Below are 23,077 nucleotides of genomic sequence, written 5' to 3'. Positions count from 1 at the left end.
TTGCAAAATACTGTGGCTGCTGGAAATCCTAAATAACAACAGAAAATGCTGGAAAAACTCAGCAGGCCAGGCAACATCTGTGGAGAGAGAAACAGAGTCAATGTTTCAGGGTTTTTTCCAGTTCTGACGAAAGGTCTTCGATCTGAAACGTTAACTCTGTCTCTATCTCCACGGATGCTGCCTGACCTGCTGAGTTTTTCCAGCGTTTTCTGTTTTTATCCTGGAGTATTGTGTACAGTTTTCACAGAATCACAGAAACCCCACAGTGCAGATAGAGGCCATTTCAGCCCATCGAGCCTGCACCGACACATATCCCACCCGATCCCCGTAACCCCTGCACCAACACATATCCCACCCTATCCCCGTAACCCCACGTATTTAATCCCCCTAACACTAAGGGTCAATTTTTTTATCATAGCCAATCAACCTAACCCGCACATCTTTGGACTGTGGGAGGAAACCGGAGCACCCGGAGAAAACCCACGCAAACACGGGGAGAATGCGCAAACTCCACACAGACAGTCGCCCGAGGCCGGATTCGAACCCGGGTCCCTGGCGCTGTGAGGCAACAGTGCTAACCACTATGCCACCGAGTTTTGTCTCCTTACCTAAGGAATGGTATACTTGCCATAGAGGGAGTGCAATGAAGGTTCACCAGACTGGTTCCTGGGATGGAGGGGTTGTCCTATGAGGAGAGATTGAGTAGACTAGGCCTATATTCTCTAGAGTTTAGAAGAATGGGAGGTGATCTCGTTGAAACATACAAAATTCTTACAGGGTTTGACAGGGTAGATGCAGGGAGGATGTTTCCCCTGGTTGGGGAGTCTAGAACCAGGGGTCACAGTCTCAGAATAAGGGGTCGGCCATTTAGAACTGAAATGAGGAGAAATTTCTTCACTCAGAGGGAAGTGAATCTTTGGAATTCTCTACCCCAGAGGGCTGTGGAGGCTCAGTCGTTGAGTATATTCAAGTCAGAGATCGATAGATTTTTGAATGTTAAGGGAATCAAGGGATATGGGGAAAGTGGAGATGAGGTAGAAGATCAGCCATGATCTTATTGAATGGCAGAGCAGGCTCGAGGGGCCAACTGGCTGACTCCTGCCCCTATTGCTTATGTTCTTATTCCTTGGTCATCTGGCGAACACGTTCTCTCACTTGTTTACGGCAACAAAGTCTTTTCGATGAAAGACTGGAGGATGCCATGCCGTGTTTTTCTCTCCCTCTAATACAACATGTGCCCCTCCTGCCCCGGGCTCCCTCCCGGAACAGTCTTGCCCACACCCACCTACAAGCCAGCGGGCAGCCATATTTACCTCAGGCCAGCAGCTGCTTCCCACGCACTTCCCACCCGTCCCAGGCAGGAGTTTCACTGGCGTCCTATTAACAGGCCCTGGGAGTTAAAATAACCCTTTCCTGTTTTCTGCTACAACGGGTGAGCATTCCGCCCCTCACCGGCACAAAACCTGCCTGGAGTTAAAATCAGGGCCAGCATTTGGAGCTATGTCAGGACCAGTCATTCCGTATAGAGTTTCAGGACCACGCCACCCCATAAAGTGATCGTATACCTAGCCTTTATTGATCTAAATCTTATTCAATTGTAGTGAAGTAGTAACAGTTTGCTTTATATAAACATTATTATCCGTTGATAACACGGTTCCTAAATAACTGGAACGTAGAAAGAGAAAGGTTTATTTTAATGAATGCCATCATATGTCTTTAATAAAACAGCAGGTACTTGTCGCGCCTCCGGTGCAAACATCCAACTAACAACTGTTAGAGGAGCTGGAAGCAAGCGTTAAAATATGTGATATACACGATATAGCAGCGGGAAGAGAATAAAATGTGCAACACGGGAGCATTCAAGGCAATTTGGCTGCAGAAATGACACTTCCAGCGTTCGGCAGCATCTTGCGTTAGGGGCCCGTTTTACAAACGCACGGTCTGGGCTCGAGGCCCTGTCCACCAGGATTGTGAATCGAGCAATCGCAGGCATGCTCCCCCCACCCCCCCCCCCCACCCCCACCGCATGCCTGGGTGCACGGACAATCCTGGGAAGCGCGCCGGCCGTCTTCCGATAAATGTCGGCAGAATGGCGAGACCACCACTGCCAGGAGTGCACGTCTGGAAAATTGGTGCAATGATGCCGGTGGTGGAATGACCTGAGACCTTGTAGCATTTCCACGTGTGTGGGTGTGGGCCACATCGCAACCACACCTTCGATCGGCAGTGTGGACCCCCGTGAATACAATAACCACACATGGAAATAAGGGGGCATCTGGGCATGGGTACAAAACGAGGAACCGAGTCCCGCACTGGGTCCAGCTCTCACTACGGCGGCTGGGTTTGAATCATTCTCGGGCTGTGGGCATAACTGGCAAGGCAGGTATTTATTGCCCATCCCTCGTTGCCCTTGAGGAGGTGGTGGTGAGCCGCTTTCTTGAACCGCTGCAGTCCGTGTGGTGAAGGTACCCCCACAGTGCTGTTAGGGAGAGAGTTCCAGGATTTTGACCCAGCGACGATGAAGGAACGGCCGATATACTTCCAAGTTAAGATGGTGGGTGACTTGGAGGGGAACTTGGAGGCGATGGTGTTCCCATGCACCTGTTGGTCCTGGCTTAGTGGCAGGAGGCAGAGGGTGATGGTTGAAGGTTGTTTTTGTGACTGGAAGCCTGTGTCCAGTGGTGTGCCGCAGGGATCGATGCTGGGTCCTTTGCTGTTTGTAGTGTATATTAATGATTTAGATATGAATGTAGGAGGTATGATCAGTAAGTTCGCAGATGACACATAACTTGCTGGAGTGGTAAATGGTGAGGAGGGAAGCCTCAGGCTACAGGACGATATAGACGGGTTGGTTAGATGGGCAGAACAGTGGCAAATGGAATTTAACCCTGAAAAGTGTGAGGTGATGCATTTTGGGAGGACTAACAAGGCAAGGGAATACACAATGAATGGTAGGACCCTAGGAAGGACCGAGGATCAGAGGCACTTTGGTGTGCATGTACATAGACCCCTGAAGGCAGCAGGACAGGTAGATAAGGTGGTTAAAAAGGCATATGGGATACTTGCCTTCATTAGCTGAGGCATAGAATATATGAGCAGGGAAGTTATGATGGAGCTGTACAAAACGCTAGTTAGGCCACAGCTGGAATGCTGTGTGCAGTTCTGGTCACCACACTTTGGAAGGATGTAATTGCATTGGAGAGGGTGCAGAGGAGATTCACCAGGATGTTACCTGGGCTGGAGCGCTTCAGCTATGAAGAGAGACTGGACAGGCTGGGGTTGTTTTCCTTAGAGCAGAGAAGGCTGAGGGGGGACCTGATTGAGGTGTACAAAATTATGAGGGGCATAGATAGGGTGATAGAAATGAACTTTTCCCCTTAGTAGAGGGGTCAATAACCAGGGGGCATAGTTTCAAGATAAGGGGCAGGAGGTTTAGAGGGGATTTGAGGAAAAACTTTTTCACCAGAGGGTGGTTGGAATCTGGAACTCACTGCCTGAAAGGGTGGTAGAGGCAGGAACCCTCACAACATTCAAGAAGCATTTAGATGAGCACTTGAATCGCCATAGCATACAAGGCTACGGACCAAGTGCTGAAAAATGGGATTAGATTAGATAGGGCTTGATGGCCGGCGTGGACACGATGGGCCGAAGGGCCTCTTTCTGTTCTGTATAACTCTATGACTCTATGACTCTAGGTGGTGGAGGTCGTGGTTTGGGTGGTGCTGTCGGAGAAGCCTTGGCAAGTTGCTGCATTGCATCCTGTGGCTGGTACACACTGCAGCCACAGTGTGCCAATGGTGGAGGGAGTGAATGTTTAAGGTGGTGGATGGGATGCCGAACAAGCAGGCTGCTTTATCCTGGATGGTGTTGAGCTTCTTGAGTGCTGTTGTAGCTGCACTCGTCCAGGCAAGTGGAGAGTATTCCATCACACTCCTGACTTGTACCTTGTTGATGGTGGAAAGGCTTTGGGGAGTCAGGAGGTGAGTCACTCGCTGCAGAACATCCAGCTCAAACTATTAGCAATAAAGGTCTCAAATACAATGGGCAAGTCCCATTGTGTGAGGGTCTATCAGGTGGTGTAGTACGCAATCATCTAGACCAGGGCCCAAGGATCACTCCCTGGTCTGTGCCTGATCTATCTGATCTCAGCAAAGGCAGTGGTAGGGATGTTACAATTGACCTCAATGCCCCAGGAGCAAATATCAGCCAGGGTACCTGCTCCTCACAGCTGCCCAGTGACCTCTGGTACTTGAATGTGTGTTGTTGTCAGGTGAGGACAGTTATCAGGCTTGGTTGTGACGCTATCTATGGTGGAATAGCCGAATGGCACTCACTCTCCAGGCTCCCACATGAAGAATGGCCATTTGGGAGAGTTGACCCGGTGCGACCCAGATGCCTTCAGAACACATGCATAAAAAAAACACAGGTGAGAAATAAACTTTGCTCTAACAATGCCAGCCAGCCCCTGGTTACTTGAGCTGGCAAATACAAAGCGATGTGCCTGAGCCAATCCAAAACACAGGATACAGCGGCTCTTTAAAGACAGCTCGGAACCTGTATAGCAGCTTCATCGTGTCAGCCACGCCGTAAAACGACAAAGTGCCAGCCGGATAATCCAGGTAAATCCCGATCCGGTTGTATGCCTGGCCAGGTAATTTAGACGCTACCTTATTGTGCCAGGTGGACACAGAGTAAGGCACACGCTGCAATCCATTCACCAGGCCGCTAGAAGGGGTGATTCCCAAACACCAGGACACGTCATTCCTCCCCAGGTAACAGGAGCATTCCCGGCCTTTCCGCTTCACCATCTTGTACGTAACCCCCACGTCGGCCCAGACGCCCCACAGGCCCTCGACAAGCTGGACCTCCCAGTAACATCTCCCCTGGTACGAGCTCTCCAAACACATGACTTGCCGGCAGTTGTCAAATCTCTGCGGGTGATCCGGATAGTGCCATGACTTTGGATAGGTGTGCTCCACTCTCTGACCCCTACTGGACAAGCGAAGGTATTCATTTGCTGTGTCTGAATCAAAAGTCAGCTTCATGGCATCTAAGAGACAGAAAGATGATGGATTTTGGTCCAACGTTGTACTTTATTTTCTTACTGTAACAATAAATTAGCATGCATTGTACCCAGGTGTGGGCAGTGGCTCAGTGGGTAGCACTCTCGCCCCTGAGTCAGAAGGCTATAGTTGAAGTCCCACTCCAGAGGCTCGAGCACTTAGTCTAGGCTGGCACTCTGAGGGAGTGCTGCACTGTCGGAGGTGCCGTCTTTCGGAGGAGACATTAAACTGAGGGCCCCCGTCTGCCCTCTCAGGTAGACATTAACGATCCCAAGGCACAATTCGTACAAGAGCAGAGGGAGTTCTCCCCGGGTTCCTGGGGCCAATATTTATCCCTCGACCAATATCACTAAAACAAAACGATTATCTGATCGTTATCACATTGCTGTTTGTGGGATCTTGCTCTGTGCAAGTTGGCTGCCTCAGGACGTCCCAAAGTGCTTTGAAGCCACTACTTTTGAAGTGTAGTCACTGTGGTAATGTAGGAAACACGGCAGCCAATTTGTGCACAGCAAGCTGCCACAAACAGAAATGAGATAAATGACCAGATAATCTGTGTTAGTGATGTTAGTTGAGGGATAGATATTGGTCTGTGTATTATTGCTGGTACAGTGCTGTTCCAATCATTGATCTCCCAGGCGGGCTCAGAAGCAACAGTCCACGTTCCGGGACAGTCAGTCTGAAGCTGTTTTGTTGGGTGTAGTTCATGCTAATATTGTATTTGCTGAGCGTATGTGCAATAGAATCAGCAAATACAGGAAACTTTGTGCTATCCGGCACCCACGGGACCGAGCTGCTGCCGTTGCCTCAAAACTGCCGTACTCTCCAGAGTTAATGTTGAGAGATACGGAGATTCTTATCTCCGTATTTGACAACAAACACTGTTGCTTAGCAACAGCTTCTAAACACTCGGGTGTGGCCCTAAAGCTCTGTAGCTGAAGCTGTTGCTATAGCTACAGACCTTGCACAGCTTGACTGTTCAAACAAAGCAAAAAAAACAAACAAAAAGAATAAAAAACGGCTGCTGATTTTTGCCGGTGGCTCCAGATTGCCGGATAGCTCACCTCCGGATAGCACAAAGTTTCCTGTAGTGTTAAAGAATGAATAGTATGAGAAACGCTCTCGGTCTCTCTCTCAATCTCTGGTGTAGCTGTCGCTAATTAGAATGTTTACATTTTCTAACAGCCAATGATAATAATTGTAGTTATCTGAGAAGCCTTTCAAAATTCAATTCATTTGACTAAAAAGAACGGCAATTATAGAATAGAATCTTATAGCACAGAAGGAGGCCATTCGTCCCATCGTGCCTGTGCCGGCTCTTTGAAAGAGCACTCCAGTTAGACCCACACCCCTGCTCTTTCCCCAGAGCCCTGCAAATTTATCCTTTTCAAATATTTATCCAATTCCCTTTTGAAAGTTACTATTGAATCTGCTTCCACCGCCCTTTCAGGCAGCGCGTTCCAGATCACAACTGTTGTAAGATTATCATGAATTAGTTGGTTTTTAGAATACTTGTTTTATTATCTTATAATCATCAATAGGTTATAATCATCAGTAATGGATTTATAATCGTGTTTAAGAATTAAATGTAGAAGTCTGTAATCATCAATTGTATGCAGTGGTAACCTGAATTATATTAGACGTGTAACTCTTTTGTTTATAATTAAATACTGTGAGTATGCTGTAACCCAAACAGCCTGAGGTGAAAATGAGGACTGCTGCAGTCGAATAGGGAAGCTGTTGGGTGAATTTACGAAAGTTGGTTATTAGCCGAGAGTACGGATGAGGAATAGAGTGGAGCTGGCTGTGGGAACGAAGGCCAGTTGTAGCTGCGACCAGAGTGAAATGTTCTGATGTCTGTCAGGAAGCTGGAATGTGGGCCTGTCACAGGGCCATCAAGGGCGCCAAATCTCTACAGTGTGGAGACAGGTTCTTTTGTGTTGCCATAACTACCCAGATATGAGTCTTGATGGTCAAAAACAGATGATGCAAGGGGGTCATAAGACCAGGACCCGAGTAAGCAAAGGTGCTTTGGACATGGCATCTTTGTGATTGGATTTTGGGGAATTGGGTGTAAGCCAGTGGTTGGTCCAATGAGCCTCCATAGGTTTTGAATGAGAGTAAGGGTATAAGAAAGGGGCCTCAACAACCACAAAGTGTAGAAGATTTCAGGAAGAATCCAGGGGACACCCGAGAGACAGACGAGAGACACGGTGCAGCCTACTCACAGTTGTGACTTCTACCCAGAGCATAACGGGGTGATATAAGTCTCAAATTATACTCCGTAAACTGCTGCTCGAATACTGTAATGTATTAAGTCTTGCTTGTGCTGACTAAAGTTAAATCACTGTCACCGACACGGGTCAACCTCGAATCATTCAGAACCAGGGTCCCTCTGGGATCTTACACTGCTCGCTGCGTTAAAACAAAATCACTTCATCTCCCCTCTGGTTCTTTTACCAATTACCTTAAATCTGTGTCCTCTGGTTACTGACCTTCCTACCAGTGGAAGCAGTTTCTCCCTATCTGCCCTATCAAAACCCCTCAAAATTTTGAACACCTCTACTAAATCTCCCCTTAACCTTCTCTGCTCTAAAAAGAACAACTCCAGCTTCTCTAATCTCTTCACATAACTGAAGTCCCTCATCCCTGGTACCATACTAGTGAATCTCCTCTGCACCCTCTCTAAGCCCTTGATATCCTTCCTAAAGTGCGGTGCCCAGAATTGGACACAATACTCCAGCTGAGGTCTAACTAGTGATTTGTAAAGGTTCAGCATAACCTCTTTGTTTTTGTATTCAACTTGTCCTGCCACTGTCAAAGATTTGTGTACATACACCCCCAGGTCTCTCTGTTCCTGCACCCCCTCTAAAATTATACCTGATGTGCCTCAATGAATCCGAGACTCAACGTTAACGGAGCAAAGCAAGGCTTTTATTAACTCAGAAAGTAATACACAGTGGAGAAGTGTCTCTCATCCAGAGATCTGCTGTACTGCCTGTGAGACACGCTGGGGTCTGCTTAAGTAGGGGCCAGGTATGGGCGGAGCCCTACACACAATACAATACAGGTAAGGAAATGAAACTGAAACTAAACTCCCCTGCTAGTCACAGGCACAATCAAACACAGAGAATACAGAGTGCCTGATGAATGGCATATTTCATCACATTCACCCCTTCTACAGATTTAGTCTGTTCGGGGGTTTGATAGTCCTCTGTGACTGACGTAGCTGTTGTGGTGCCGCGGGTGTCGGCTGGGTGTCCTCGGTGGCCTCCTGGGTCTCTGCCGGTGGCGCCGCCAGGGTTGTTGAAGGGGTAGTTGGTGGGGGCACCGTTGGTCGATGTTCTTCCGGGGGTGATGAAAGGATAGTGGGTGGGTAAGAGTTGCTGTGATCATTGTTGCTGTTGTTGTCGTGGTTGTTGTCGTTACCGGCTGGGGCGACGTCTTTTATGGACACGGTGTCCTCCCTTCCGTCGGCGTGCCGGACATACGCGTATTGGGGGTTGGCGTGGAGTAGGTGCACTGACTCCACGAGAGGGTCCGTCTTGTGGCCCCTCACATGCCTTCGTACAAATACCGGACCTGGGGTGGAGAGCCATGACGGCATGGATACGCCTGAGGTGGATTTCCGGGGAAAGACAAACATTCGTTCATGAGGCGTGGCATTAGTGGCAGTACACAATAGCGACCGTATCGAATGGAGCACATCTGGGAGGACTTCCTGCCACTGGGAGATAGGGAGGCCCTTGGTCCTTAGAGCTAGAGTGACTGCTTTCCATACTGTCCCGTTCTCTCGCTCCACCTGGCCGTTACCCTGGGGGTTGTAGCTGGTGGTACGGCTCGTGGCGATCCCCCTGGACAGCATGTACTGGCGTAGCTCTTCACTCATGAAGGACGCCCCCCTATCCGTATGGATGTAGCTCGGCATACCGAACAGGCAGAACAGGCTGTTGAGGCATTTAATGACCGTGGCGCTGGTCATGTCTGGGCAGGGGAAGGCGAATGGGAAACGGGAGTATTCGTCCACAATGTTCAGGAAGTAAACATTGCGGTCGACTGACGGGAGGGGGCCCTTGAAATCTAAGCTGAGCCGCTCAAAGGGCCGTATAGCTTTGATTAAGTGGGCTCTATCTGGGCGGTAGAACCGAGGCTTGCACTCAGCGCAAGTGCGGCAATTCCTGGTCAGAGACCGAACTTCCTCAATCGAGTAGGGTAAGTTGCGGGACTTTATGAAGTGGAACAGCCGTGTGACCCCTGGGTGGCAGAGGTCGTTGTGGAGGGTCTGTAGCCGATCCCCGGTGGCGCTGGCACACATCCCTCGTGAGAGGGCGTCGGGGGATTCGTTAAGGGCCCCTGGCCGGTAAATGATGTCATACTCGAAGGTGGAGAGCTCGATCCGCCACCTGAGAATCTTATCATTTTTAATCTTCCCCTTCTGTTTATTATTAAACATAAACGCTACCGACCGCTGGTCGGTAAGTAGGGTGAAGTGTTTGCCGGCTAGGTAGTGGCGCCAGTGGCGTACTGCTTCCACGATGGCTTGGGCCTCCTTTTCCACGGAGGAGTGTCTGATCTCGGGCCCTTGGAGGGTCCTCGAGAAGAAAGCTACGGGCCGCCCCGCCTGGTTGAGGGTGGCCGCCAAGGCAAAGTCAGACGCGTCACTTTCCACTTGAAAGGGAGTGTTCTCGTCCACTGCCTGTAGCGTGGCCCGCTCAATATCCCGCTTAATGCTTTTGAAGGCGGCGTGGGCCTCAGCAGAGAGTGGAAAGGAGGATGCTTTCAAGAGGGGGCGGGCTTTGTCGGAGTAGTTGGGGACCCATTGGGCATAATAAGAAAATAACCCCAGGCACCTTTTCAGGGCTTTGGGAGTGTTGGGCAGGGGCAGCTCCCGTAGGGGGCGCAGTCGGTCGGGGTCTGGTCCGATTTCCCCATTCTCCACCACCCTGCCTAGTATGCAGAGGCACGTGGTGTTGAAAACGCACTTGTCCTCGTTGTAAGTGAGGTTGAGTTTTTGTGCGGTTTTCAGGAACCTCTCGAGGTTCGAGTCGTGATCCTGCTGGTTGTGACCGCAGATGGTGACGTTGTCGAGGTAGGGGAAGGTTGCCTGCAAGTGGTGGTCATCGCGGTCCATCTCCCTCTGGAAGACCGAGACCCCATTCGTCACCCCAAAGGGGACTCTGAGGAATTGGTAGAGGCGTCCGTTCGCCTCGAAGGCGGTGTACGGGCGGTCCTCTGGTCTGATAGGGAGCTGGTGGTACGCTGACTTGAGGTCGATGGTGGAGAACACCCGGTATTGGGCAATTTGGTTCACCATTTCTGATATGCGGGGTAGCAGGTAGGCGTCTAGTTGGGTGTACATGTTGATCATTTGGCTATAGTCGTTCACCATCCATTTCTTCTCGCTACCCCTCACCACCACCACTTGGGCACGCCACAGGCTGTTGCTGCGTTCAATAACGCGCTCCCTCAGCAGCCTGTCCACCTCGGTCACGATAAACCGCCTGTCCTCCCAGCTGTACCTCCTGCTTTTGGTCGCTATTGGCCGGCAGTTGGGAGTAAGGTTTGCGAATAGCGAAGGCGGCTTTACCTTCAGGGTAGCCAGGCCGCACACTGTGAGGGGCGGCTGGGACCCACCGTAATTGAGCATGATGCTTTGGTGGTGGCACTGGAAATCCAGGCCCAAGATCACGCTCGCACATAGACTCTTCATGATTAGTCATTTAAAATTATCGTATACAGTTCCGTTAACGGACAATTGTACCGCACAGTAACCCATAATGGTCGATGTCTGGGTTTTATCAGCCATAGAGATGGTGCCCCGAGCAGGGACCACCGTTAGAGAGAGTTGTTGCGCTCGTTCAGGGTGGATAAAACTCTCCGTGCTTCCACTGTCAATTAAACATTTAACCCCGCACCCGTTTACCTCGATGTCCACCATTGATTTGGATAGTGGGTGCGGTCTGGTCTGGTTCACTGTGACCGATGCCACTGTAGGGCCCTGATCGAGACAAGATGGCGTCCACGCTGTCTGCTCACAAGATGGCGGACCCCACGAGGTCGGGCAAGATGGCGTCCAAGATGGCCGCTCCCACGGCGCACACGCGGCGGTGGCAGGTTTTCCAGCAGGGTTCCCTCTGCACACCTTCCCGAAGTGCCCCTTCTTACCGCACTTAAAGCAGGTGGTGCCTTTCGCCGGGCACAGGTTTCTGGTGTGCTTCGGCTGCCCGCAGAAGTAGCAGTTGGGGCCCCGACGCGTCGCGGCTGTCGTAGGGCTTCTGGGGGGAGAGCGGGGCCCCGACGGTGTCGGGCTGCCGGGCGGGGAAGATGCCTTCCAAGATGGTGGCGCCCTTGGTGCACACGTGGCGGCGTGGGCGGCGCGGGCTGAAGAGTAGGCATCCGAGTTTCTCTGGGCCACATCCAGGGATCGCGCTGTGTCCACAGCCTGTTTCAGGTCCAATCCCGTTTTTTCCAGTAGTCTCTGCCGGATGTAAGTGGAGCTGAGGCCTGTGATAAAGGCATCACGAACAAGCTCGTCAGTGTACACTGCGGCTTTTACATCTTGGCACTTGCAGTCTTTGCCAAGCGTTTTCAGGGTGACTAGGAACTCATCTAGTGATTCCCCAGGTCGCTGTGTGCGAGTAGCGAGCAGATGCCTAGCGTAGACCTCGTTTGTAGGCTGCTGGTAATGCGCCTTTAGGATGTCGCAGGCGGCCGGGTACGTGTCGGCGTCTTGGATAAGGGGGTAAACCTGGTGGCTTACCCAATTCTGCAGGATTCCGAGTTTCATACTTTCAGCGTCCGTAGCGTCTGTGATGGCTGCGGAATTGTCCAGGAAGAATTCCATACACTTAAACCAGTGTCCGAATCGTGCCGATGCGTCCGAAGCATGCGGGTCCAAATCCAAACATTCGGGTTTCAAGAGTTGATCCATTGTGTTGAAAATTGAGTTAATAAAATTGATGTGCCTCAATGAATCCGAGACTCAACGTTAACGGAGCAAAGCAAGGCTTTTATTAACTCAGAAAGTAATACACAGTGGAGAAGTGTCTCTCATCCAGAGATCTGCTGTACTGCCTGTGAGACACGCTGGGGCCTGCTTAAGTAGGGGCCAGGTATGGGCGGAGCCCTACACACAATACAATACAGGTAAGGAAATGAAACTGAAACTAAACTCCCCTGCTTGTCACAGTCACAGGCACAATCAAACACAGAGAATACAGAGTGCCTGATGAATGGCATATTTCATCACAATGCCATTTAGTTTATATTGCCTCTCCTCATACTTACTTCCAAAATGCATCACTTCACACTTGTCTGCTTTAAATTTAATCTGCCGTGTGTCTGCCCATTTCACCAGTCTGTCTATGTCCTCCTGAAGTCTGTTATTATCCTCCTCACTGTTATTACATAACCGAGTTTCGTGTCATCTGCAAACTTTGAAATTATACCTTGTACACCCAAGTTCAGGTCGTTAATATATATCAAAAAGAGCAGTGGTCCTAATACTGACCCGTGGGGGCTACCACTGTATACTTCCCTCCAGTCTGAAAAACAACCGTTCACCACTACTCTCTGCTTTCTGTCCCTTAGCCAATTTCATGTCCACACTGCTACTTAAATACCATGGGCTTCAATTTTGCTAACAAGTTTATTATGTGATACTTTATCAAACATCTTTTGAAAGTCCATATACACAACATCAACCGCACTACCCTCATCAACGCTCTCATTACTTCATCAAAGAACTCAAGTTAGTCAAACACGATTTGCCTTTAAGAAATCCGTGCCAGCTTTCCAAGTGAGTGACAATTAATTGTGTCCCGGATTTTGGTCTTTAGAAGTTCCTCACCACCGACGTTAGGCTGACTGGCCTGTAGTTTCTGGGTTTATACCTCTCCCCTTTTTTGAACAGGGGTGTAACATTTGTAACCCTCCAGCCCCTCTGTCACCACTCGCCTATCTAAGGAGGATTGGATGATTGTGGCTAGAGCCTCTGCAATTTCCACCCTTACTTCCCTCAGCAACCTGGGGTGCATCCCTTGGTGAGACTACACCTGGAGTACTGGGCACAGTTTTGGTCTCCTTATCTAAGGAAGGATATACTTGCCTTGGAGGCGGTGCAGCGAAGGTTCACTAGATTGATTCCTGGGATGAGAGGGTTGTCCTGTGATGAAAGATTATGTAGAATGGGCTTATACTCTCTGGAGTTTAGAAGAATGAGAAGTGATCTAATTGAAACATACAAGATTCTGAAGGGGATTGACAAGGTAGATGCTGAGAGGTTGTTTCCCCCGGCTGACGTGTCTCGAACTAGGGGGCATAGTCTCAGGATAAGGGGTAGGCCATTTAAGACTGAGATGAGGAGGAATTTCTTCACTCCTAATCTTTGGAATTCTCTGCCCCAGTGGGCTGTGGATGCTGAGTCTTTGAGTATATTCAAGGCGGAGATCGATAGATTTTTGGTCTCTAGGGGAATCAAGGGATATGGAGATCAGGCGGGAAAGTGGAGTTGAGGTCGATGGTCAGCCATGATCTTATTGAATGGCGGAGCAGGCTCGAGGGGCCATATGGCCTACTCCTGCTCTTATTTCTTATGTTCTTATCCCATCCGGACCGAGTGACTTTTCTACTTTGAGCGCTGCAACTCCTCCTCTTTATTTATTTATTTTTATCCTATCCAATTTCTCTACTGCCTCCTCCTTTACTGCTACATTGGCAGCAGCCCCTTCTCTAGTGAAGACAGATGCAAAGTACTCATTCAGTACCTCAGCTACGCCCTCTGCCTCCACAAGGAGATCTCCTCTTTGGTCCCACCCTGTCAGTAATCAAAATGTCATCTTCAAGCCGACGCACTTCAGAGAATCTGAGACCCTCGGGTAATAAAATATTAATGAAGGTAATCAGAAGCAGGTTTTACAAGTTTAATCGTGTCATTGTGGGCCAGGTGATATTTTGATGTTTTTTATTTTGTTTTAAAGCCTTGTATTAGATGTAAAGAATTTTGGTTACTGAGAAAAAGTGGCAGACCTAAGAAACCTCTCTTGAGCGAGTTTATTGGTTCACTTGGTTAGCCTTTAGCCCTTTAAGTAAGTTAGTATCCGAGTCCATCCCAAAGGATCATGCTAGCAGAGAGCTGGCAAGAACACAAGGGGCTGAATAGCTTCTGTCTGCACTGTGAGCTTCTATGAGTTTTGTGGAAAAAATTTGCCTGTCACCCGATTAGCCTGGAGAAAATTGCTTGAGCTGGAGTAAAATGATAAGCTACCCAAGCAACTGCAAGAAATTTGAATAAATTATACATTGATTAGCATAATTTAGTACATTTGGTGGGGAAATGAACCAATCATAGGTAAATGCAAGAAACCGGGCCAAAATCGCAACAGGAGGAGGCTATTCAGACCCTCGAGCCTTTTCCGCCATTCAATGAGATCATGGCTGATCTGTGACCTAATTCCATGTCCATATGCCTTTGGCCCATATCCCTTAATACCTTTGGTAAACAAAAAGCCATCAATCTCTGATTTAAAATGAACAATTGATCTAGCATCAATTGCCATTTGCGCAAGAGAGTTCCAAACTTCTACCACCCTTTCTGTGTAGAAGTGTTTCCTATTTTCACTCCTGAAAGGTCTGGCTCTAATTTTTAGGCTATGCCCCCTAGTCCTAGAATCTCCAACCAGTGGAATAGTTTCTCTCTACCCTATCTGTTCAACCTTAATATCCTGAAAACTTCGATCAGATCACCCCTTAACCTTCTAAATTCTAGGGAATACAACCCGAGTTTGTTTAATCTCTCCTCATAACTTAACCCTTAAAGTCCAGGTATCATTCTGGTAAACCTACGCTGCACTCCCTCCAAGGCCAATCTATCCTTCCTCAGGTATGGAGTCCAGAACTGGTCACAGTACTCCAGGTGTGGTCTAACCAGGGCTTTGTACAGCTGCAGCATAACTTTTACCCCCTTGTATTCTAGTCCTCTAGATATAAAGGCCAGCATCCCATTAGCCTTTTTGATTATTTTCTGTACCTGTTCATGACATTTTAATGATCTATGTACCTGGACCCCCAAGTCTCTTTGGACCGCCACTGTTTTTTTTAGCTTTTCACCATTTAGAAAGTCCAAAGTGGATGACCTCACATTTGCCTACATTGAAATCCATTTGCCACAGTTTTGCCCATTTGCTTAATTCACTCATAATGTAACAGAAAATGTGCTATAGAAAAAGCATGACAGGAAAAGTGTGGCAGGGTAGGAGTTCTCCATGCAAAAGAAGTGCACACTATGTGCCAAACTTCAATATGTCACAGCTATATGCCAGCGGGTCTCTCATCATATTGCTCATGGTAAGCCAGGCGTTAAAGGGGAGGTACTGGGGAGTGGGAGAGGGAGAGGACTGCACTAAAAAGATTAGGAGGGAACTTTGTAAAGCGATGTCGTCAGAGACTGAGGTGATTTTCAACTGCTTCTTAGAAAATTTGAGGCCATTTGAATTCTTGGTGTGACTGACACAATAGATGCAGCGCTGTCATTGATATCACTATGGCTCAGCCATGATTCTGTACACAGGATGTCCATGCCAGTGGCCACTCTCTGTCATCTTCATGTTGCTACTTCTCTGTCTGCCACCTCTTCTGCTTCAAGCTCCCTTTCTCTTCTTTTCTGCTCCATTCTCTTTTTCTTGTTTTCTTCTGTCTTTCTTGGTGTGTGGTGTTGTCACATGACATGACATTGCATTGCGTGTCGTGACTAGGCGTGACATGACATGATATGGCGTGATGTGATATGACATGGCACGGTGTGATGTGATGTGGAGTGACATAGCATTGTGTGGTGTGGCGTGTCATCATGTGAATGACGTGATGTGACGTGATGTGACATGGCATTGTGTGGTGTGATATGGAGTGATGTGGCATTGCGTGGTGTGGCGAGACATGACATGGTATTGCGCGGTGTGGCTTGATGTGACATGGCGTGATGTGGCGTGACATGGCGTGGTGTGGCGTGTCGTGACGTGACATTGGCAAGGAAGGAAACTGCTGAAGGCTGCAGGCTCACATTTTCTGCTTCAGGTGCGTGAGCAATGTAGTTTTAATCTGCTCCCTTCCCATCCTCTCCCCACACTCCATCCCTCTTGATTCCCCCTCCTCTTCTCATCATCCTTTAATTTCCATCACCTTGCCTCACCTATTCCCCTTCGCATTATCCCCTGACCCCCATATCTCCCTTCCTCCTTCTTCCCCTATCATCTCCCCTCTCCTTCATCCCTGCCTCCATGTCCTATTCCCTTCCACTGAGGTTGGGTGTCCAGAGGCCAAAAGCTTCCCTTCCCATCCCCTCCCTCAAATCCACTATCCCCCTACCCTCTGTCCCATCCCCTTAGTGCCAGGAAGCCATTGCAGAAAAAGCATAGCAACTGGGACAGAGTGGCCAAAGGGCAGGTGAGGGAGTAATCTCCAGTGCCCAGGAACCTGAGCAGGCAGGGACAAGACAGCCAGAGACCCCATTACACCAGGCCCGGAGAGAGAAAGCAGCTGGAGAAATACTAGGCCTGCGGCCTGTGGAGTCAGCAACAGCTAAGTTAATTCAAACAGAATGGAATCATTAAATTACATTCCACAACAAAAACACTTAACTGCAGGGAACATGAAGATAAAAATAAATATAAAATGTAAACTTACCTGCAGCGCCGCCTAGAGGAACAGACCTGGGAGACGGGACTTGGAGGAGCAGCAGCGCCACCTAGAGCTGGGAGGACTGAAAGGTAAGTATAATGGTCAGTATACATACCTTACAGTCTAACGTAATACCTAGGTGTTACACCCAAGCGTGACAAAACCGTAACACAGGAAGTAAGTGAGACAGCAGCAAGCACGTGCTAGGCGCATGACGCCGAGATTCCCTGGGGATGGGGGGGTTGGTCTTGCTGTAACTCTGACGGAGACTGGCTGAACTCCCCTGTACAACAGCAGAGTTTCCAGAAGTTTCCTATCGCCGTGTAAAGAAGAGGAACCACCTTCCACCCCTCAATTTTTTTTAATTCATTTTTATGGGATGTGGGCGTCGCTGGTAAGGCTAGCATTTATTGCCCATCCCTAGTTGCCCTTGAGAAGGTGGTGGTGAGCCACCTTCTTGAACCGCTGCAGTCCGTGTGGTGAAGGTACTCCCACAGTGCTGTTAGGGAGGGAGTTCCAGGATTTTGACCCAGTGACGATGAAGGATCGGCGATTAAGTCAAGATGGTGTGTGACTTGGAGGGGAACTTGGAGGTGGTGGCAAATGACGGCGGTGAAGGGCCGCAGCCAGCGACAGGGACTCCCTGTCGTGGGAGTTGCTGCTCCTTTGGTGCCGTCAAGACCCGCCGTATTGGGTGGAAGCCAGCTGAGGCCTCCAGAAGTGCGAGTGTGGGAAGCAGCCCGGGACACCCGAAGAAAGAATTGACATTTTAAATTTAATGTTTGGCCCTCCTTACGCAGGCCGCAGAGACTAAGGCTGGGATTGGGAGAAGGGGAGGAGAGGTAACCTGGGAAAGCACCCCCCCCCACCCATCCAAGAGGCAGTGAGGGGGCAGAAGGTTCGAGCCACCATTGGTAGGCGGGTGCTGGAAAAGCGCCCATATCGCCGACTGTCCCGTGCTAATGAAATCCCCTTCCACTGCCTCCGGAGACTTCAGTGGGGTCCGTGCAGGAGGTCATTGATGGGTGGCGATCTTGGATCTCGGCTCCAAATTTTTAACCTATGACTGGAAGACCTGTTGTCCACCAGAGGACACGGTGTTTAATAACAAGGCTGTTTATGTCTGTAGGAGATCACATTGGGCCACTCATTTGAAGGGACTGTGAATAAGTCACATTCGTTTTTTATTGCACAATATTCTGTGGTTTTTACAGGTGCTTTGGCAAGCGCATGCCATAGCTCTACTGTTAGAAACTAGGGGTGCCTAAAAATGTATATGGCTTTTAAATAATAAGTTTCGTTTTCCTGGGAAGCTTGCATTAGAATTTGAGACAGTCTTTTTAATCAGTTAGATTAGGTGAAACATAAACATTCCACACGGGGGCCCATAGGATGGTCCTGCCAGGCTAGTTATCTGTTGTTTGTAAGTTAGGGTTTTGACTTTGTTAATGTATCTTTAATTTATTACTAATAACCATATTATAATCTCCACAGATAGAATTTGGAGTTTGTTTAGCAGAACTGCTTGTGGAGATAATTGAAAGTTAATTAGGAAAAGACATAGAATGAAAGGAATTTGAGAAGGATAAGGTATCCATCTTACAATGGGCCATTTGCTAGATGAAGGTGAGATAGCGACTGGTTAATGTGTGACAGCTCTGGCTGGGGCCATGATTAAGAGAGACAGGGCCGGGCCTTGTACTTGCTGGGGAAAAAGGGGGAGAGAATAAAAAGAGATAAGATGGATTCCAATGGAGGAACCTTCAATTTGTAAAAACAAGGATGAAGTAATGAGACCTCCTTTTGGGGAGGGCTTTCATCCAAACACCAAGACAAAGAACTTAAGCTGTCATTGGCTGATGAAGTTTTGGAGGAACCTCTATAGGTTAAATGGTCTTGTCAATAACTTGGCCTCAGGCCCACCCCTAAAAAGAGAATAAAAAGTGACACCCCAAGGGCTTGCACACAGACTGCGGAAGGGAAAGCCGAACAGCTGGTCGAACGCTCTTTTAAGAGTGATCCCATGCTCACCATCGAAGGTCCTAGAGAGAGAAAGAGAGAGAGACCAGAAGCCAGAGAACTGTTCACGCATGCCAGCCGTCTGTCCGACTGGGTCTGCTATCAGCTGCTTGTCACGGTCGTATGTTTTTGCTGTATTACTAGTGTGTTATATTCTGTCCTAAACTCTGATTAAACACAATATACCCACCATATTGGTTTGCACTTGATCCTGTTTACCAGAGATACGTGAATCTCAACACTATCCATTATTCTCATAACTAAGTGGCTTTTAGATGTGGCTCAGCAGCACTCTCGCCTCTGAGTCAGAAGGTCGTGGGTTCAAGTCCCACTCCAGAGACTTGAGCACATAAAGCGAGGCTGACACTCCCAGTGCAGTGCTGAGGGAGCGCTGCACTGTCAGAGGTGCCGTCTTTCGGATGAGATGTTAAACTGAGGCGCCGTCTGCTCTCCCAGGTGGACGTGAAAGATCCCGTGGTCATGATTTCGAAGAAGAGCAGGGGGGAGTTCTCACCGGTGTCCCCATGGAGCCAGCGGGATTCTGAAATGACCCCCTGACCCGCTGCCGAGGGGGCAAAGGTCGTTTTGGCCTGAGCATTCATGGTGCATCGATCAAGGTTCTGGCTGCTCCGCCTGCCAAACCGTAGTTGGCCTCTCTTAGATCAAATGCTGTTGGGAGATGGGGACGCGGGGCCTACAGCCACCTGACGCCAATGTACCTGCCACTGGCTGCACACTGGGTGGAACCGCTGGGATTTCCAGGGGAGCCCAGCATCCTGTCAGTCTCCCTTCAAAAAATCCACTTCCACAAATCCCACCATGAGAATTTGAATACAGTTTAAAAAAGAAATCTGGAGATAAAAAGCTGGGATCAGTAAAAGTGACTGTGAAACTGTCGGAATGTCATTAAAAGCCCAACTAGTTCACTAGTGTCCTTCAGGGAAGAAAAACTGCCGTCCTTACCCACCCGGTCTGGCCTATATGTGACTCCAGTCCCATGCCGACGTGGTTGACTCATAACTGCCCTCTGAAGTGACCCAGTGAGACACTCAATGGATCAAACCCGCTACAACAGCGGTTCAAGAAGAAGAAGGCCCACCACCACCTTCTCAAGGCAACTAGGGATGGGCAATAAATGTCCATCTTGCCAGCGACGCCCACATCCCGCGAATGGATATAAACGATGGAGGAGGGTGGGCGGAAGTGTGAAGGAATAAGCCAAATAACCTATTCAGAAAAAGACACCATTCTGTGAAAGAATTCTAGCCTCATTAAAACATGACAAACTGGGTCTGGAAATCTAGAAACCGAACTGTGAAAAAGCTGTGAAAGCATTCTGGCTATAGAGATAAGATAGTTGCTGACGCTGAATCAATAACCTTATTGAAACAGAAGGTTAAAGGCGCCGGCAGGCTGAGCCTTTCAGAATGAAACAATGGTTCACCCTGGATAAGGTGTTCTAATTTACACTTCGTAAAGAAGCACATAAAAGTAAGAAACATCTGCCCTCATAAAAATGACATCAAGTAAAACACACCTGCCGTTACACCGTTTTTTATGGTAAACTTAGAACACCTAGAGAAGAGACATAATTCTGTAATGCTACCAGCTGAGATGAATGTAAGAACTGCAGGGGTCAGCAAAAAAATGACTGGAGATAATTAGCTTACATCAGCAGAAAACCTTAAAGGAAATACCACTGGAAAAGGGTATAAATATTGAACTCTCAAATGGGATAGTAGACTCGCTTTAAAGGGGCAAAGTGATTCTTGGCTTCAGAGGCGGTTCTGTAAGTCTCCAACTCTTTGTACCTCGGGGATCAAAGGTATTTGATTTTGGTGGATATCCTGAATAGAACTTTAAGAACTGTAAAACTGTAGTGAAGTTAAGATTTGAGAGTAAGGTTCTCTGATAATAGAATTGTAAGCTTTCTCTTTTTGGAACTGTTAATGTTGCGATTGACTCACCAACTGTAAACTGCATGTCGGTTCTTTAATAAATCTATATATTTTTAGAATTGTCTCACATAAGACTTCTGTATCAAACTCACAAACTCAATCTCTGCACACTCTTTGGTGAGGAGTTGCAGAATTCTGGGGGAGTTTACCAGACCCTCACAATATTCTGAATGTTACAGTCTAGCTAAACTTATTAAAAGTGCTATCTGGAGGACAGTAACATTTTCAGGTTGCTCCTTTCCTTTAGGGAGAGACAGTCCAGACCTTTAGACCCAATTAAGCGTCTTTAGGATTTGGCTACCTCAAACTTTAGTTGAAAGTGAAAGTCTGAGAAATACGCCTGGTCCGGGGTAGCCTAGGACTAGTAATTATCCCTTCAGAAGAAGTTGGAATTTCGAAGGGGGCGGAAGCCCAGTGGAAATGGGCTCAGCCACAAGTTCCTCCCCCCTCCCCCCAGATTATGCTAATTCAGTGCCGCAAATGGTGCAGCATTTCTGGTATTGACCGGTACGCAGGAGCAGGTGGGTGGGTTTCCGCGCCATTGGTGAGGAACCCTGGACTTGCGACAGCCCCGAGGTGGGGTCCAGCACCAAGGTGAAGAGGGTAATGGGCTTCAGCAGAACTGGGTTGTGAAATGTAATGTTTGGTTCACAAGTTATTTGTTGGGCATTTCAGCATTGCTGGGTAAAAGAGGGTGCAGGACTGATAGAATTGGGGTGGGGAGCTGTTCCTGGGTCTGGTAACACTGGCTTGGAAGCTTCTAAGAGATCTCTGCAAATACTGAATTCAGTGTTTTATGATTGACTCCAAAACATGTGCTTCAGTGTCTGTCTCTGAGCTGGAACTATATATTTTCTAACTACCAACAGAACACAAGTGATGATAAGAATCTTTCTGGTTGCCCGAGAAGCTTTCAAAATTAAATTCATTTGAAAAGAAAATGAATGCAAGTTAAGATGAGGAAAGAATCTGTTTCTGTCTGGCTGCCCCTCTCTCTTTCTTAGCTTGATACACTTTCTGAAGTAAAAACTGAATAACATTTGTTTAACGTTTAGTTGAAAACCAACTCAAATGTATCATCTAGTTTGTGTAAACTTCCCCTGATTACAACTTTTGAAATTTGTCCTCTAGTTATTCTTCAAATAATCTAAACAAATCAACCAACTATTACTGGAAGCTGACTAATTGCCACTTCTGCATCCTAGGAAATCACACATGTGCTCAGGCTGCAGGATCTGCCTTTAGCTAAGAGTCAAGGTTTTGGGCAAAACTATCAATGGAAAGCCCAAGCTTTTGGGAGAGACCGAGGTCTCCAAGTAAAGACATAAATGACAATTAAATCTATAAATTTATTGTGTTTAAAATCTTACTTTGGACTTTAGAAATTTCAATTCCTTAGAAAAAAAAATGGTGGATGTAAGTTTTTCAAAATGTGTAAAATGATTGGTTCACTTTTTTTTCCACTTGGGGGAAGAGTGTAATTACAGCCCGACAAGTTTTACTTAAGCAATTCCCATTATAAATGTGGACGCGGGAATATATCATGGAAAAAAATTAGAGGAGTTTTGTGCAGATCCAAGATTTTAATATATTATTGATAGACTTCCCATGACATTGCTCGCTGTAAATCAGTGGTTATCTTGCTGCAAAGGGCTGGGATGTGGAAGTAGGGGAGGAGTGAAAAACTCAGGTGAAAGAAGGTGGAGAGAATTCTGTAATGAAACGGTTGTGTCTGTGAATGTGCCGTCCGATTAAAAGAAACGGTTTCAGAAAAGTAAATGCACTTCTCCTGATTCAGCGACTGGGTCTCTGCGTCGCAAAATGGAATCCATATTGATCAGCACTTGACCTTAGGCAAAAGGGGTCAGCAACGCACGGAGGTCACTCTCCCTCGGCAGAACAACCAATAAAAAAAAGCATCTTATGTTTTTTTGTGCTGGGGTCCCCCAGTTCTTTCATTTCAATCCGAGGCTTGGCTACTGCCCGAGTCCCAAACAGTGTCTGTAACAATCAACGTTCTCATGCCAATAATTAATTGACATTCGGACCAGGCAAAAGGAAGACCTGTGTTTATATCGAGCCTTCTCACAGCTCAAAGAAGTGTCCCAGACCACTTCATGTACAATCAATTATTTTTTGAACATGCAGTCACTGTTGTTATGTACGCAAGTGTGACAGCCATTTTGTACACAGCAAGATGTCACAAACTGCAATGATCTGAATGACCAGGCAATCTGCTTTTTTGGGTGGTAACTGAAGGACAAATGTTGACCAGGACACCAGGAGAACTCCCTGCTCTTTCTCAAATAGTGACGTGGGATTTTTTTAACATCTACCTGAGCAGGCAGACAGGGCCGCAGTCTA

The 23,077-nt window shown here is 47.9% G+C and overlaps 1 protein-coding gene across 3 annotated transcripts in view; it reads right to left on the bottom strand.

Moving 5' to 3' along the window:
- Nucleotides 1-1,675: 1,675 nt before the first annotated feature.
- Nucleotides 1,676-23,077, bottom strand: part of LOC147102631 (tripartite motif-containing protein 16-like) — a 46,485-nt gene continuing 25,083 nt past the window's right edge. For 2 of the 3 annotated variants that reach the window (XM_085963307.1, XM_085963306.1), the window contains one exon: nt 1,676-5,050. In XM_085963307.1, coding sequence (XP_085819433.1) covers nt 4,470-5,050 — 581 coding nt within the window. In that variant the 3' untranslated portion in view covers nt 1,676-4,469. Of the gene's footprint in view, nt 5,051-16,742; nt 16,804-23,077 lie in introns of all 3 variants that reach the window. The other variant, XM_085963308.1, reaches the window with a different exon arrangement.

This window comes from Somniosus microcephalus, chromosome 21 (assembly GCF_052327205.1).
Source record: "Somniosus microcephalus isolate GS21.2 chromosome 21, FLI_Smic_1.0, whole genome shotgun sequence".
Taxonomy (NCBI): Eukaryota; Metazoa; Chordata; class Chondrichthyes; order Squaliformes; family Somniosidae; genus Somniosus; species Somniosus microcephalus.
This window is presented reverse-complemented; position numbering and strand designations above follow the sequence as displayed.